At 43.4% G+C, this 14,778-nt stretch overlaps 1 protein-coding gene across 9 annotated transcripts in view; it reads left to right on the top strand.

The window, feature by feature from the left end:
* LOC119738081 (zonadhesin-like) overlaps positions 1-14,778 on the top strand; it is a 90,191-nt gene that overhangs the window by 20,727 nt on the left and 54,686 nt on the right. For all 9 annotated transcript variants that reach the window (XM_038212811.1, XM_038212810.1, XM_038212812.1 and 6 more), the window contains 11 exons: positions 415-600; positions 2,739-2,939; positions 3,885-4,073; positions 5,320-5,514; positions 5,886-6,077; positions 7,190-7,375; positions 7,609-7,782; positions 9,571-9,753; positions 10,666-10,848; positions 12,413-12,595; positions 13,738-13,923. In XM_038212811.1, coding sequence (XP_038068739.1) covers positions 415-600; positions 2,739-2,939; positions 3,885-4,073; positions 5,320-5,514; positions 5,886-6,077; positions 7,190-7,375; positions 7,609-7,782; positions 9,571-9,753; positions 10,666-10,848; positions 12,413-12,595; positions 13,738-13,923 — 2,058 coding nt within the window. The remainder of the gene's footprint in view (positions 1-414; positions 601-2,738; positions 2,940-3,884; positions 4,074-5,319; positions 5,515-5,885; positions 6,078-7,189; positions 7,376-7,608; positions 7,783-9,570; positions 9,754-10,665; positions 10,849-12,412; positions 12,596-13,737; positions 13,924-14,778) is intronic.

Here is a 14,778-nt window from a genome sequence, read left to right as displayed (position 1 = left end):
AAGGTTCTGTCCATGGATCGCAAAAAAGTTCAGTGTTTTTTCAGCAAAACTAAAACAATTCACACACATCCCTATGTGATTTTTTATGTTTGGCTGAAAGAACACTGAACTTTTTTGCGATTCGTGGACAGAATTTTAAAACGGTGGTTGTGTTTAAAATTCCGTAACTTGAAAAGTACATGAGTGATTTGAATGATTCTTGTACTTAAAGAAAGCTTATGAATTGGGCTTTCATATCCTAGATTTTGAAAATGCTACATGCAGAACTTCCCTAAAACAATGGTCCCAACATGTGGGTTTTGTTTTGTTTTTTACTCACTCTGTATTTTTTTGAAAATATCGGAGGAGAAAACAAGTTTTCCATTTGGCCTTGTAATAATTAAATCTCCTTTTTGATCTTCGTTTTCTGTGCAGAGACAGGACTTGTTGAGGGATTCTGCGACCACCGTGGGGTGGAGTATCTGGAAGGCCAAGTGTGGAACCCAGAACCCTGCCTGTCATGTAACTGCACCGGTGGCTCAGTGGACTGCACCCCCATTGTCTGTGGCATCTTTTGCACGGAGTATGTGCAGGTCCCTGGGGAGTGCTGCCCAGTTTGCGGTATGAAATCTAGAGTACTGTCTTTGTTTTATGTGGATGATCACCCCCGCCTCGATCCTGACTCCTCTCCAAGATTTCATTGCTGGCATAAAGTAGTTGTTAACCCCTTAAAGCCAGAGTCCATCATTTGCAGCTATCCAAAAAAGTAACGGGCATAATTATTGTTAAAAAACATACTTGGTTGAAAGATAGTAAGGGGACTAAACTCCCTGTGAAATTATCCTTTCTGGCAAGCTGTCATTTTGAAGAAATCAACGAAAGAAGGCATTTCCAACGGTGCTTCTTAAGAAGCACCGTAGGAAAATTTAAATTAGTTGTTCGTTTTGTTATTCGGCGCAGCGCGCACAAGCATTGGAACGACGCACAGGCGCGCGCGGTTGCTATAATTCATCGGATCAGTGGGCGACATCGCGTAAAGCTGCAATTCAAAACAATTCGAAACATGATTTAGCAACTTTTGATTTGAAATTGAGATTCTAGTATGCTGTTTTTCTCGGAATATGAAGCTGAAGCTGAGCTGAAACTTCATCAAGTAATAAGTATCCTTCATTAGATTTTAAACACTTTTTGTTGCTTCAAACGAACAAAATGCACTAATTACAAATGATGGACTATAGCTTTAAGGACGGGGTGTAATGGGGACATTCCTCCACACATAGAGCAAGTGGCCCGCATGACTGCACAGCCTTTGTGTGGTAGCGGGACTGCACAAAAGCAGCAGCTGTGGAACTACCCACTAGCCGTGTGCCACGGCATACCACAGCTGGCAACTGCAATCCAATGAGGATTAGCGGCCGCGGCCATGACTGCTTCCCGCACACATGGGGTTATGAATTTATAGTCGAAATAAGTCTGCTAGGCAACAATGTCATAAAAGGGCGAGTCAAAAAATGCTGAACCCAAATGGTGATATTCTTTGAACGGATAGAGCAATTTCAGTAATTTTTTTCATCCAAAAGTAGCTTATGAAATTTGCTTTCCAGTCATTATTATGTGTGGTGCTACATATTTTGTTAAATATGAAATGTATTTCTTGGGGTTAGGGTTCTGCTTTTTTTTTGACTCGCCCTGTAACTGGTTTTAACCCCGATAGCCTTCGTGAGTTAAAAATATATTGAACTTTGTGGCCAATTACATTGTAAACACCGCAAAAAAGGAAGTTCACACTCATTGGAGGGGTCATAATTTTTAATCTGATCGTCTTATGATAACATCATTTATATAGACATTTTATATAGACATTTTAGCGACATTTTGATACCCCGTTTGCTACCAAAGACTGTAAATCGTCCAAGATAGACAACGGTTTATAAAAATGGATGCAGCTAAAAATATGCAATGTTTATAGATTATGCGAGGAGAAAATGCTAAGCGTAACCACACATGCCCGTAGTTGGGCCCTAGCGACTGCACAGTGCCCAAACAAAGCGTGGGTCATTCAATTTTCGTGCTCCCATGCATGCAACCACTGTGCGATTGGTATCCCTGACATCTAAAGTTTCGGGGTTCATTCACAGAAATGTTGATTTCGATGAATAAAGTGAGGGGAAAACCCACAATTTTGAGTGCGTTGTGTCCAAATCTACAACAGCCAGGTATTTCAAGGCCTGCTTTCTCAGTTGTATAATTCCAACTCCAAGGAAGTAATTAATATGCAAATATGTCATATCTCCAGAACAGGAGGCGCAATGGAGCTCTATTATAATTATACCAAATGAAAGCATATGCTGTGGGCTTTCCAACCATAACTCAACTTTTTTTGCTACACAATACCTGTTTTTGTGGAGCGGGTCACATATATCCATGCTGAGAACATGAGTTAAGCCCGGTTCATACTCGGCGCGAAAGCGAAAGCGAAAGCGAACGTGAATTTGTGACGTCGTGTCAAGTATTGGCGCTGCGAATTCGTATAAGTTGAGCACATTTCAACTCGGCGAATTTCGCAGCAAACGTTTCATGACGTCAAATTTGCTTCGCATTTGCACTCCCGTTGAGTATGAACCGGGCTTATGGCTACATCTCAAGTCCACACAGACTATGTCCTATCCAATGCGCGTCTCATTGCAAAACCTCTCTGTGACAATATCTCTCTGATAATGGAAACACTCGTCTTCATATTTATCGTGGGTTTATTGCAGCTGAGGGACCTGATGTTGTACCCAAGACCTGCACCCAGGATGGCACCGTCTACACCGAGGGAGAGACCTTCAAGCCCGATCCCTGCACTTCCTGTAGCTGTCAGAATGAGTTGGTTCAGTGCAAGGACGTCCTGTGTGTTCAGGTCAACTGCTCGGTGCCTCTCGTCTCTGTGCCCGAGGAATGCTGTAGTATATGCCCAGGTAAAAAAAACCCAAAAAATGTGGCCCAACTGTGTTAGAAATTTTGGTACATAGCGAAAATCTGCTGGGAACAGGCATGAGATTTTTTTCAGACTTTTGTCTGAAGTCAGGCTTTTTGAATATGAGAGAAAGACATACCAATTTAGAAAGAAATGCATCTTTCAGACCTTTCATCCAATGTTCAGACTTTTTTTTAAATTAAATTGACAGTCTCATCCCTGTGGGAACCAGTCACAAGTAGTGTATATATTGCTTTACACTTTTCCCTGGTGACCGGTTTCTGCTAAGCGATTTGTTTTTGTGCTTAACAAATGTCTGTGCTTATTATGTATAGGGTCAATTCCACGATAAGTTTTTTTACATTTTAATCAGTATCCCACTCATGCGCATGCTGCTTGCATTCTTAAAGACGAGGCACACGTGCCTTTTGGGATTCCTATTGGTCAAGGAGCCCTGATTGCGTGCGTACTACCTGAGCGTGACTCGCGCGGGGCAGAAACTGGCTGCCACCATATTTGTCTCGGTCCGTTTCACGGTGCAGGTGCAGAGCTGATGTAGATGGCCATTTTCTAAATCCTGGCTTTGTCCCAGGTATGGCTTTGTCTTGGCTTCATATAGAATCACATCAAAAGTTCTACACTTGGAACTATTCTTGAGAAGGAATTTGCGTCAGGGGTGATGCGTTTCGAACAAAATGAAACAAATCAAATATTTTGAGGCACGTTACTTGAGCTGATGTTTCTGTTGCAAAAAAGAACCACTAAAACTACATCTCCGTGGAACCAGAGGGTTTCTTGACGACCTGAAATCAAGAAGCTTGAGCCAGAAAGTCAGAACCGGAGAAGGAGCAAAGGTTTTTGAAAAAAATCAGAGTCTGTGAAGAGATTAGACATAAGCTTTGTTTTGACTACAAAAATGTGTTTGTCTTTCTTTCTCTCCTGCCAGAGCTATTCTGTACCGACCAAGCCACGGGCCAAAGGATCGAGAATCGGCAGTCCTTCAAACCAGACGTATGTAGCGAGTGCCACTGTGCGGACGGCATCCTGCTATGTGCGGCTGATCGATGTGCAGTGATAGCAGACTGTCCGAGTACCTACATACCTGAAGGCGAATGCTGCGAAGTGTGCGCTGATGGTACGGTTTACGTAGCTTATAGTTTGCCTAGTTCAACTATGATAGAGGCAGAGGGAGACTTCAAAACAATCTAGGATAGTTCAACCTGTTCTGTACCTAATCAAACCCAACCCAACCCACCTCAAACCAACTCATCCCAACCCAACCCAACCCAAACCAACTAAACGCAACCCATCCCAAACCAACCCAAGCCAACCCAAGCCAACCCACCTCAACTTAACCCACCTCAACCCAGCCCAACCCAACCCAACCCAACCCATCTCAACCCAACCCAATGCACCTCAACCCAACCCAACCCAACCCAACCCAACTCACTTCAACCCAACCCAAACCAACCCAACCCATCTCAACCCTACCCAACCCATCTCAACCCAACCCAATGCACCTCAACCCAACCCAACCCAACCCAACCCAACTCACTTCAACCCAACCCAAACCAACCCAACCCATCTCAACCCTACCCAACCCATCTCAACCCAACCCAATGCACCTCAACCCAACCCAACCCAACCCAACCCAACTCACTTCAACCCAACCCAAACCAACCCAACCCATCTCAACCCTACCCAACCCATCTCAACTCAACCCAATGCACCTCAACCCAACCCAACCCAACCCAACCCAACTCACTTCAACCCAACCCAAACCAACCCAACCCATCTCAACCCTACCCAACCCATCTCAACCCAACCCAATGCACCTCAACCCAACCCAACCCAACCCAACCCAACTCACTTCAACCCAACCCAAACCAACCCATCCCAACCCTACCCATCGCACCTCAACCCAACCCACCTCAACCTGATTCTAACTCAACCCAACTCAACCCAACCCACCTCAACCAGCCCAACCCAACCCTACTACCTCATCAACCCAATCCATCTCAACCCAGCTGAACCCAACCCAATCCAACCAACCTCAACCCGACCCAACCAAATCCAAATTTCAGTTTTTGAAAAGAGTGCATCATTCATGCAAAGAGTGTTATAATTGTTTGGGGGTATTAACTTGGAAATCCATACACACAGGCTTTGAATTTGACCTACTAAAATTCACTATTTTTTTGATTTGTCAATCTTTCCATATTCTCTAAAAAAAAAACAACGAACTGATATTTTTGTTTAGCTTATCATAATGTACTGCAAAAGCAACGTGTGCAACTACAACCTATTTGTGGCTTGTTTACTACAATCTGCATTTGTATGGTTTGTTCAGTTTTGCCCCCTTTTTGTCGGTCTTTCTGTAGGCCCAGACAAGGCGAAATTACTCCCCTGTGTGGACGGAGCTACGACCCGACAGAGCGGGGAGCAGTGGCGGCCAGACGCCTGCCAGACATGCAACTGTGTCAATGGCAGCATCATCTGTCTTTCTCGTGACTGTGCCCTCCCGTGCGCCAATCCGATCCCTCCTTCCGCTGGCCAATGCTGCGGCTCCTGTCCTGGTGAGTCTTAATCTACACTGGGCAGTCCAACTTATAGCCTGACTGCCTCTGGCCGTGCACCATCACAAGCTCTTGTAGTGCGGCTGGAGTGGCGTCACTCCCCTACACACTAAAAAGTGATGTAGCGATTTTGCTACCGATTTTGATGGAGATTATCTTCTCATCCAGGACAGACATTTCTTAAGTTAGGGTACCTAGTCGTAGAGGAACTCATACCTGTTAGAAAACACGTTACTTTATCTAGAAATCTTCATCCATCTGGCCAAAAAAAACGACGATCAGTCTTCAGCTCCCACGAAAATCATCCCGAAAATGTGTTTCAGGTGGTGTTTAATTTACTGTTCTGATATGATTTTTATTTTTGGAAACAGAGGACCCGTCTTGTATTGTGGACGGAACCGAGTACCAACACGGTGAGACTTGGACCGAGGAACCCTGTCAGGTCTGTGAGTGCGTCCGAGGCGTTAAGGCTTGCTCACGCAAGCAGTGCACCTTGCCGCAGTGCGACAATCCCATCGTCAAACCCGGGGAGTGTTGTCTGTCTTGCCCTGAGGCACCAGAAGGTGAGCGTTAATGTGAAAAAAAACTAGTATAGTGTACAAGTATTGAGTGGCTCTGAGTGGAATGGGAGGAATATTATCGCAAGGTAAAATCTGGACTTTTCACGAAGCGAAGCCGAGTGAACTGGAAAAGTCCAGATTTTACCGAGCGATAATATTCACTCCATTTCACAATTTAAAGTCACTCAATATTTGTTTTATATAACTGACATATAGATCCTTGGCAATTGATATATTTGAAATTTTACTTGGAAAATGCATTTCTCTCTTCCAAACCTCCTCGTCACGAAAATGCTCGAACCCACGTTTGTAGCGCTGGCTCTTTTGAACAAAATGCACTACGTGCAACGCTGAACGCGCACACCAGCATGCATTTGCACACAAATACAGCGTCATGGAACAAGTGTGATCCTAACTGTTGAATAGTATTTCCCATTCCCTATGGGCGATTGTGACTTTTTGAGCACTGGCGCGTGAATGGGAGCAATAACGAATGTAATGATAATAATAATAATTCACGTTCATAAATACCTAAGACAGTTGACCCATTCCTATTGGTTAAGAGCCCGTCACGTGGCCGATCTTAAACAGTTGATGAAACACCGGCTGGATGGTTTTAAGCACTTTTCATGTGTCGCATGAAACTTAGACTCCTATGAAATCCGGTCCCTTTTACCCTTTTTTTCGGTTGAACGTTCACAATCCACACTTAGGCATGCACAATACTAACGGTAAGTCCATATAGCCCTAAATTCACAATGCACTGGCACTGCTGCATTCTGCGCCACATTGCACAGTACACGCCACACTCGCACCAATTATAAGGAGTTGTTAACAACTACTCCCTAGAGGCAAGAACCATAACGTAGCTAGAGGGGTGTTTAAAAAAAACATTAAGTAAATTTGTTGAACATCATCGTTTGAAATATATAATTTTTTTTTTACTTGTTTGACTTTTTGACCGAAAAGCTATCTATGAATGGGAATAAACATGTGCTTGGTTGGTATTAAACAAGTCCGTTTAAGACCGGCTTGGGGCCTGGTCTTAAACAGACTTGTTTAAAACCAACCAAGCACATATATTAATTCCCTTATTTATGGCCCTTTTTTGTCAGTTATCGTTGGGCAACAATGCATGCACAAGGGCAACACGTACAACAGTGGCGAGCAGTTTCAGAACGACGCCTGCACAACGTGCCACTGCAACGAGGGTACCGTCCAGTGTTCGCAGGTTTCCTGTGCGATTGTCACATGCCCCGATGCCATTCTGAGGGAGGACAAATGCTGCTTGGAATGTCCAGGTAAACAAATTTTCTTAGTGAGTAATTATTATCGGGGAACCAGTCACAGGTGATGCATTCTGTGTTATTAAACGCCTGTTATTGACAACTTTGTTTTTGCAGATTCTAAAGAAACATAAATGAATGAATTTTTGAATGAATTTTTAAGGTTTCTTTTTTGTTCAGAGAGTAGCGAGTATCAGTGTCGTAAAAACTCTGGTAATCAGCCCCCAGTTTTCTTGTCCTTCTTCCAGAGGCACCGTGTATCACCAAGTCTGGTATCCGGCCCCATGGCAGCCAATGGGAAGCGGATACGTGCACTACTTGCCAGTGTGTACAGGGAGTCACCACCTGTGAACCCCAGGTCTGCCCTGAGCTGACGTGCACACCTGAAGATGTGCCTGGTGCTTGCTGCGACCAGTGCCCAGGTATGATGTACCTGATTTTCGTTTTCTCCATTGTTGGTTTTTCAGTTAAAATGTGACCTGTTTTGTCAAAATCAGACTTTTCTGGGCATAAGGTCGAAAATGATATTTTTACATATTGTTAACATATGTTCGTTTTCCTTTTAATAGGTGGTTTAATTTTTGAAACCGGTCATTCCTGGGCAGAGTTATGCTATTTTGAAGTTCATTGTGTTGAAAAGTAGAAAACGGAGAAAATGGCCACGAACGTCACAAAACAGTTATTTCTTTAACTGATATACCTTATCAAAATCATCAAAAATAGTATATGTAGAGTTCAAATTAGGGTTTCAAACTTTTATAATATATTTTAGACATGTTCAGGATTACAAATATGCAGACATTTGAAAATCGATAAAAATCACCCCCACAGCGTTTTTTGGCCATATCTCAATTTCAATCTCTGCCCAGAAGCGTCTGCTTTTGACAGAACAGGTCACAAATGAAGAGAAAAAGTTGCTACAGCATTGGAGAATAGTCTAAACTTTTTATAACTGGGATTTTGGTATTGTTTTAAAGCTCTGGCTGGAGTTCTACATGCCACTTGGTGGTCGGTCGGTCGGTCTGTCCGTCTGTCTGTCTGTCCCCGAAAATTGACAAAGAATATTTGACCAAAAATTTAGCAAATGCCATGCCATCGCAGGGGTGGATCCAGGAATTTTCGCGGGGGGGGGGGGGGGGGGGTGTTTTCATCAGCCATAAGATCTGAAAATGTACACACTTTTTTTTTCTCCGGACACTTGGCCTCCGTAAAATCAAAAACTGGGAGGGGAGGGGGGGTGCTGGTACCAACTTCAATAGGGGGCACTGTTCAAATTCGATGTTTATTGACACTCATTACAGAATGGTGTACCGTATTTTGAACAGGCGGACATTAGACCAGTATATTTTTGGGGGGAGGGGGGGTGTCCCAGCAGGGGGGAAAGGGGGTTTCGACTTATTTTTGGGGGGAATTTCTATGAGAATGTTTTTTGACAGAGCTGGGGGGGGGGGGTAGACCCCCAAAACCCCCCTCTGGATCAGCGCTTGCATCGTCAGTAGATGCACTCTTAAAAGTTATCAGGAAAACGCGCTATGTCTCGATCAATGTGCATGCCCGTCCATTTTGCGTATGTCTGTCCCCAGAAATTTACCAAAAATTGACCAAAAATTGATCAAATGCCATGGCATTGTCAGTAAATGCACTCTACAAAATGGATGTAACAATTCTTAAAGTTGTTTAATGAAAATTGTGTAAAACGGAGGCAAGATATGTGCAGTAATGTTATAGTCATGTGGTATTTTGTGCAGTAGTTGGACGGTATCCAGAAGGAGGAAATGAAAATTGACCAAAAGTATGGTGTTCAATATGTGCCATCGGCGTTGCATTTTTCGCCAGAGCTTATTATGCACTGGCATTTGTTTCTGAATACTGTCCAACTTTCTAATGCTCAGTGATATACTTTATTGTAAGAGCTCAAAATAGTTAAAGAGATTTTGAATTATAGATATAGAGAAGGATTTTGCCTTGGTGTTTCTGGCAGTGGCTGCAATATGCGCCGCAGCACCTTGTAAACCCTTATAAGGTCATTAATGGGTCTCATATTTCTCATAAACTTTATTGACCTTTCTGTAATAATAGACATATCTCCAGCGCCTTGAGTACCTAATTGTTGGTAGATACGTGCGCTATATAAGACTCCGATATTATTATTATTATTATTATTATTCATTTGATTGATTTGAATCAATCGATTTGGCTCACCTGCTCAGGTGACACCCCCTGCATATACAAGGGCAAGACCTACGTCAAGGACCAGAGGTTCAAATCAGGTCCCTGTGAGTTCTGCTCCTGTCAGGAAGGGGGCAGCATCTTCTGCGTACCAGCCTCCTGCCCACTGCTGACCTGTGCCGACCCTGTCAGGCGCGAGGGTGACTGTTGTGCCGTCTGCGAAGGTAATTCTATCCGTTAAGCTTTTCCCCCATTACTGTCTACATTCAAACAGGTGCCAATTTCAGTGAATACTGCTGAATAGTTGCTTACCAGTGAATACTGCTGAGTCAATTAGTGAACATTAGATGGGAACCAGTCACTAGTTAACAACTGTTGACTGCTGTGATGTGGGACGTGACCTTTTGAACACCCGAGGGACGCAAGGCACCAAAGGCAAATTTTATACCTCTGTCTCGGATTCTTTGGATTTTGATGTAAAAATCATGACAACAAACATCATGACAATCGAACGTCAACTCACATGCATGTCGCGTGCTCGAAACAGCTGATCGTCTGCTAGTTCGCTGCCCCCACTCCTGTGTGAAAACATGGTGAAAATAGCGTGGGTACCAACGATACAGGCGTTTCACACCGTACGGTACCGTACATAACAAGTCATAGCACACTCCCTGTGGGATATCACGTACGTGATATCCCACAGGGAGTGTGCCATGACTATTTATAAACTTTTAAAATGTAATCGTTCTAGGCCAATGAAAATACAGTATTCCAGACAGAGGTATAATAATGATAATATATCACATGACCTTTTGGCTGGTAGCTTTTTTCCGCTAAGCATTGGTGGATATTTTCTCAGTTGTCTGCTGAACTACTCTCAATTTTTTATTTTTCTTTATATACTTTGCCTTGCTGAAGTCCATCCTCCTTAAAATATGAAATTTAACATTCAAGAAAGAGACCTGATTTATTCCTCAGAATAAAGACTTTGAACCCTTGCCCCTGCTTCCAAGAAATCTGTATTGATTGTAAGTTTGGATTCGAATATAGGACATGTATAGATTCAGGCTTTGATGTATCGATTCAGATCACTGATTGTGGCTTTTTTTTCCCAACCAATTTTTTTGTTCGAACAGAGGAGGGATTCTGTGAGTATTTAGACCAGCAGTACCCTGCCGGGAAGTCCTTCCAACCTTCAGCTTGCATCAATTGCGATTGCTCCACCGAGCTGACCGTCACCTGTGCAGTGGTCAGCTGTGACATTCCAAGCTGTCCAGACCCTATCTTGCTGGAGGGAGCCTGTTGCCCAACTTGTCAAGGTGAGAACGATGTGTCATGATGAAACCCTACCAGTGACCAGTGAAGGATTTACCTGGACCAATTGCTAATCACCGCCCAATTACCAACCAGTGTTGTAGTACTCGTACTCGGTACTCTTTTATTGGAGTACTCATACTCGTACTCGTATTTGAGTGTCAGAGTGCTCGTACTCGAAATGACGGTACTCGTACTCGGGCAGCAAAGTACTCGTACTCGACATGTCAAAATTGTACTCGATCATCAAAGTACTCGTACTTAAATAGCAGTACTCGGGGAAAAAATGGTATACAGCTTTACTTACCATGGCCTTATTTTATCAATACTTTCAGTTTGAAATGGTTGATTGGCTTGTGGAGAAATCAATTTTTTGATTTTCCTCTGTGCACGTCCGGACAAACACATTGAACAGCTAGCCGTGAGTGGGTCTGTATATCGGTCTGACTGGGCCTGGGCCAATTACACACAATGGACCATTTGCCGTATGGCCATATTCGGAAATACAAGTACTTGTACTCGGAAGTACAATTACTCATACTCCTACATGGAAGTACAAGTACTCATACTCGGAGACCTGTTCTCGTACTCTGAGGTACAAGTACTCGTACTCATACTCGGCAACCTAAGTACTCGGCGGTACTCGGGAAAAAAGTACTCGACTACAACACTGTTATCAACTAAAGCTCAAGTGCCAATTGGGCCATATTTCGCTGCTGGCTTAGTGCGTTTTTCATGCTCAGCAGAAATCAGCAGGGAACCAGTTAGGCAATGAACATCAGGTGGCATTTTCCGCTGGTAGCCTATTTAGGCTGAGCAAAACTTTGTTTTGGGAAGCCTCTGTGCTTAGCTGCTCTGAGAAATTGTCCCATTGAAGACCAATATTTAGTTAACACACTCATCCGAATTAGCCAGAAAGAAATAACATACCCATAGTGGCCTCAGACATTCAGCCTTTTTCAAGCTACTGTTGATACAGTAGCATATGTAGAACGTTGGAGGCATTGAATATTAACGAGAATTAATCTTTGCCTATTAGTGATTGATTACCTCAGATTATTTCGATACACGAGTAAAATCTGTCTTAACCCTAACCCCCTAGGACCTCTGGCTAGGATGCAACCTCGATCCTGCAAAATCCTCCAATTGCCACCAAGACAAAAATGGATTTGGCCTCAATCCTCCAAAATCAGCCGTTATTTCTTGAATTTAGTCTGTGGAGGGTGACCACTGCCTCAATCCTCCAAAATCCTCTGCCAATTACTGCTATGGTTTGAGGCAGTGTGAATGGCGCGTACAAGCAGTGTGGATGAAATACGAGAAAAACACAGGGCTGATCTATGCATGGCTGAACATAACCAATGCAGGATATGGCCTACTGGATTGATGTCATGCATCCTCCACAAAAAAGCGATACATCTTTGCCATTCATCCTCAATCCTCTAAAATCATCCAAAACTGGCAGGAGGATTTTGGAGGATTGAGGAGGTTTACGGATAACCCTAACCCACCACTTCCCAACATGGCCCAAACCTTTTGAATGTTTTTTTTTCTCCCTTTTTTTTATAGACTTATTCTGCACTTTCAATGGCAAGGTGTACCCTGAAGGCTCCACTTTCAAGACAGATCCTTGCAGCAACTGCATCTGTGAAGACGGGGCCACCTCCTGTGTCGGCGTCCCCTGTCCATTGCTGAGCTGCCCCCATGAATCCTTGGTCCTGAAACCGGGCGAGTGCTGTATAACTTGTGCAGGTTTGTCTGACCAAAGAAACATTGAATTTTGTTATATTTTAGAAACCTTATTCGCATTGCACACCAGTTGCAGTGGTTCTTGGTTCCCCAGTACTACTTTCTCTGTGAGCCGAGAACTGCAACAAGATATTTTTGCTGACGGTGAAAAATATTTTGTGAATTAGCAAGGAGGAATTTAAGAGTAGGTTTGTGGTGTAAAATCGAGGATACACACATGCAACATCATCAATGAATTGAGGACAGGAACCAAATCGAGGACGACCTTGATTAGAAAACGTATACAAAACCACCCACGTTTGCTTATGGTGTAAATCAAGGATTCTCTTTTGCTCCTCTTCCCTTTTCCTTTGTTTGTACTCAGACTTTTTCGCAACAGCTCTCATTGGTTTTGTACACGTTTTCTAATCGAGGTCGTCCTCGATTTGGTTCCTGTTCTCAATTCACCGATGATGCTGCACCTGTGTGTCCTCGATTTACATTATAAACAAACGCAATACGAGAGCTGTTGTAAAAAAGTTATTGTATAAACAAAGGAAAAGGGAAGAGGAACAATAGAAAATCTTTGATTTACACCAAAAACAAACCTGTACACATATATACTGTGCATGTGTGCATCCCGTAACTGAGGATTTGTGCTTACAGGGTTTGTATACAATTTCTTTGCTAGTGCTATAAGCACAGGAAATAGGGAACGTAAGCAAATAATGTTGTGGTTAGCAGAGAAGTGGAAATTGTCTGGCTTTGGAGCAGGCACTGCTACTAGTCCTTAGGTCCAGTAATTTTAAACTACCTCCTCTCCAGAGCGAGAACTTGATCTTAAAAATATCGAAAGAGTTTTGCAAGATGGAATTACTGCTGATGAACCCGAGTAGAATCGACCAGCAGCTTATTGGTGGAGTGATAAGACGTCTGCACTTGTAAGCAGCAGGTCGTGGGTTCGATTCCCACCCGAGTAAGCTTGTGAATTTTGCTTGCAGGCCCGAGTATAAACTGAATACGAAATTACATTGAAAAAGTGCAAAACTCAATAGTTTATCAAAACTTTGCTTCGATAGATTTGGTCAAATCTTTGTTTGGCAACAAATGTAGCAAAGCGAAAGTCGGTTTGTTTTTCATCTTTGGAAATGTTCCCCTGTCTTCAGAGCCGCAGCCCAGCTGCACCTTCCTGGACCAGACCTACGCGGAGGGAGCCCGTTGGCGAGTCAACGACTGCCTGGAGTGCTGGTGTCAGGATACTAAGATCTGGTGCGCTAGGATCGCCTGCATGCCCGTCAGGGACTGCAGCGCTGTGACCAAGGAAGCAGACCAGTGCTGTCCGGTCTGCGCGGGTAAGAAGCACAAGTACTTCAGTCATCAGAAATTGTTTTTTTATGACAGGGATTGTGGTTTTATTGTTGTTTATCTACTTTTTTTTAATGGAAGATGCCAATTTCCACATGTTCCGAGGTTGAAAGCCACTTAAGGTATAGAGCTGCTATGAGAAATATTGGCACATGGGTCGCTTAGACCCCCCAAAAAAGGCTCCGGTTTCTGGTATGGAGCTTGCCCCAAAGTGGTGCGGCGACGCGGCTTTTTTTTTTTACTTTTTTTTAAACTTTTTTCCCTTCAAATGTCGGCTGATGACTGCAAATGGTGCCCGACTAAATTTAGTGCAAAATGTATTGGAGCCCAGAGAGGCCACATAAAGCTAATACTCAATCTAACCCCATCTAAAAACACGTTAAAATTGTGCAGCAGCAGGATTCCAGTAAAACCAGTGAGTTTGGTGGTTTTGAAACATCATCATACATTGAAAAATTTTTTTTTTTAAGTTTGCCGACGCGCATGGCTACGGCGACGCGCGCACATACCAGAAACGGGAGATTTTTGGGGGGGGGGGGCCTTACCTATCATCATCATCATTCTCGTAATCCATCATGGGGGACATTGAGCCGCCCAAACCAAGCGATTGTATACAGACTACCACAGCTGTTTTTGTTTGGTTATTTGTTTGTTTCAATTTCCTGTCATGCAAAAAGTTGTCACGCAAAATGATAGAATAAACGAAATAGGTTAAACAAATGTTGTGCTAAGAGTAGGATAATGATATGAATCGGGGTGACTTCCGAGAGGACAAAGCTTTGTGTAGAGCAGCACCCAAGAACGCTGTCAAATTACAGAAAAGTAAATAATAGCAACGTTTA

Source organism: Patiria miniata, unplaced genomic scaffold, assembly GCF_015706575.1.
Source record: "Patiria miniata isolate m_02_andy unplaced genomic scaffold, ASM1570657v1 HiC_scaffold_3, whole genome shotgun sequence".
In the NCBI taxonomy this organism is placed as follows: domain Eukaryota; kingdom Metazoa; phylum Echinodermata; class Asteroidea; order Valvatida; family Asterinidae; genus Patiria; species Patiria miniata.
Note: the sequence above shows the minus strand (reverse complement) of the source record. Positions and strands in the feature narration are given on the sequence as shown.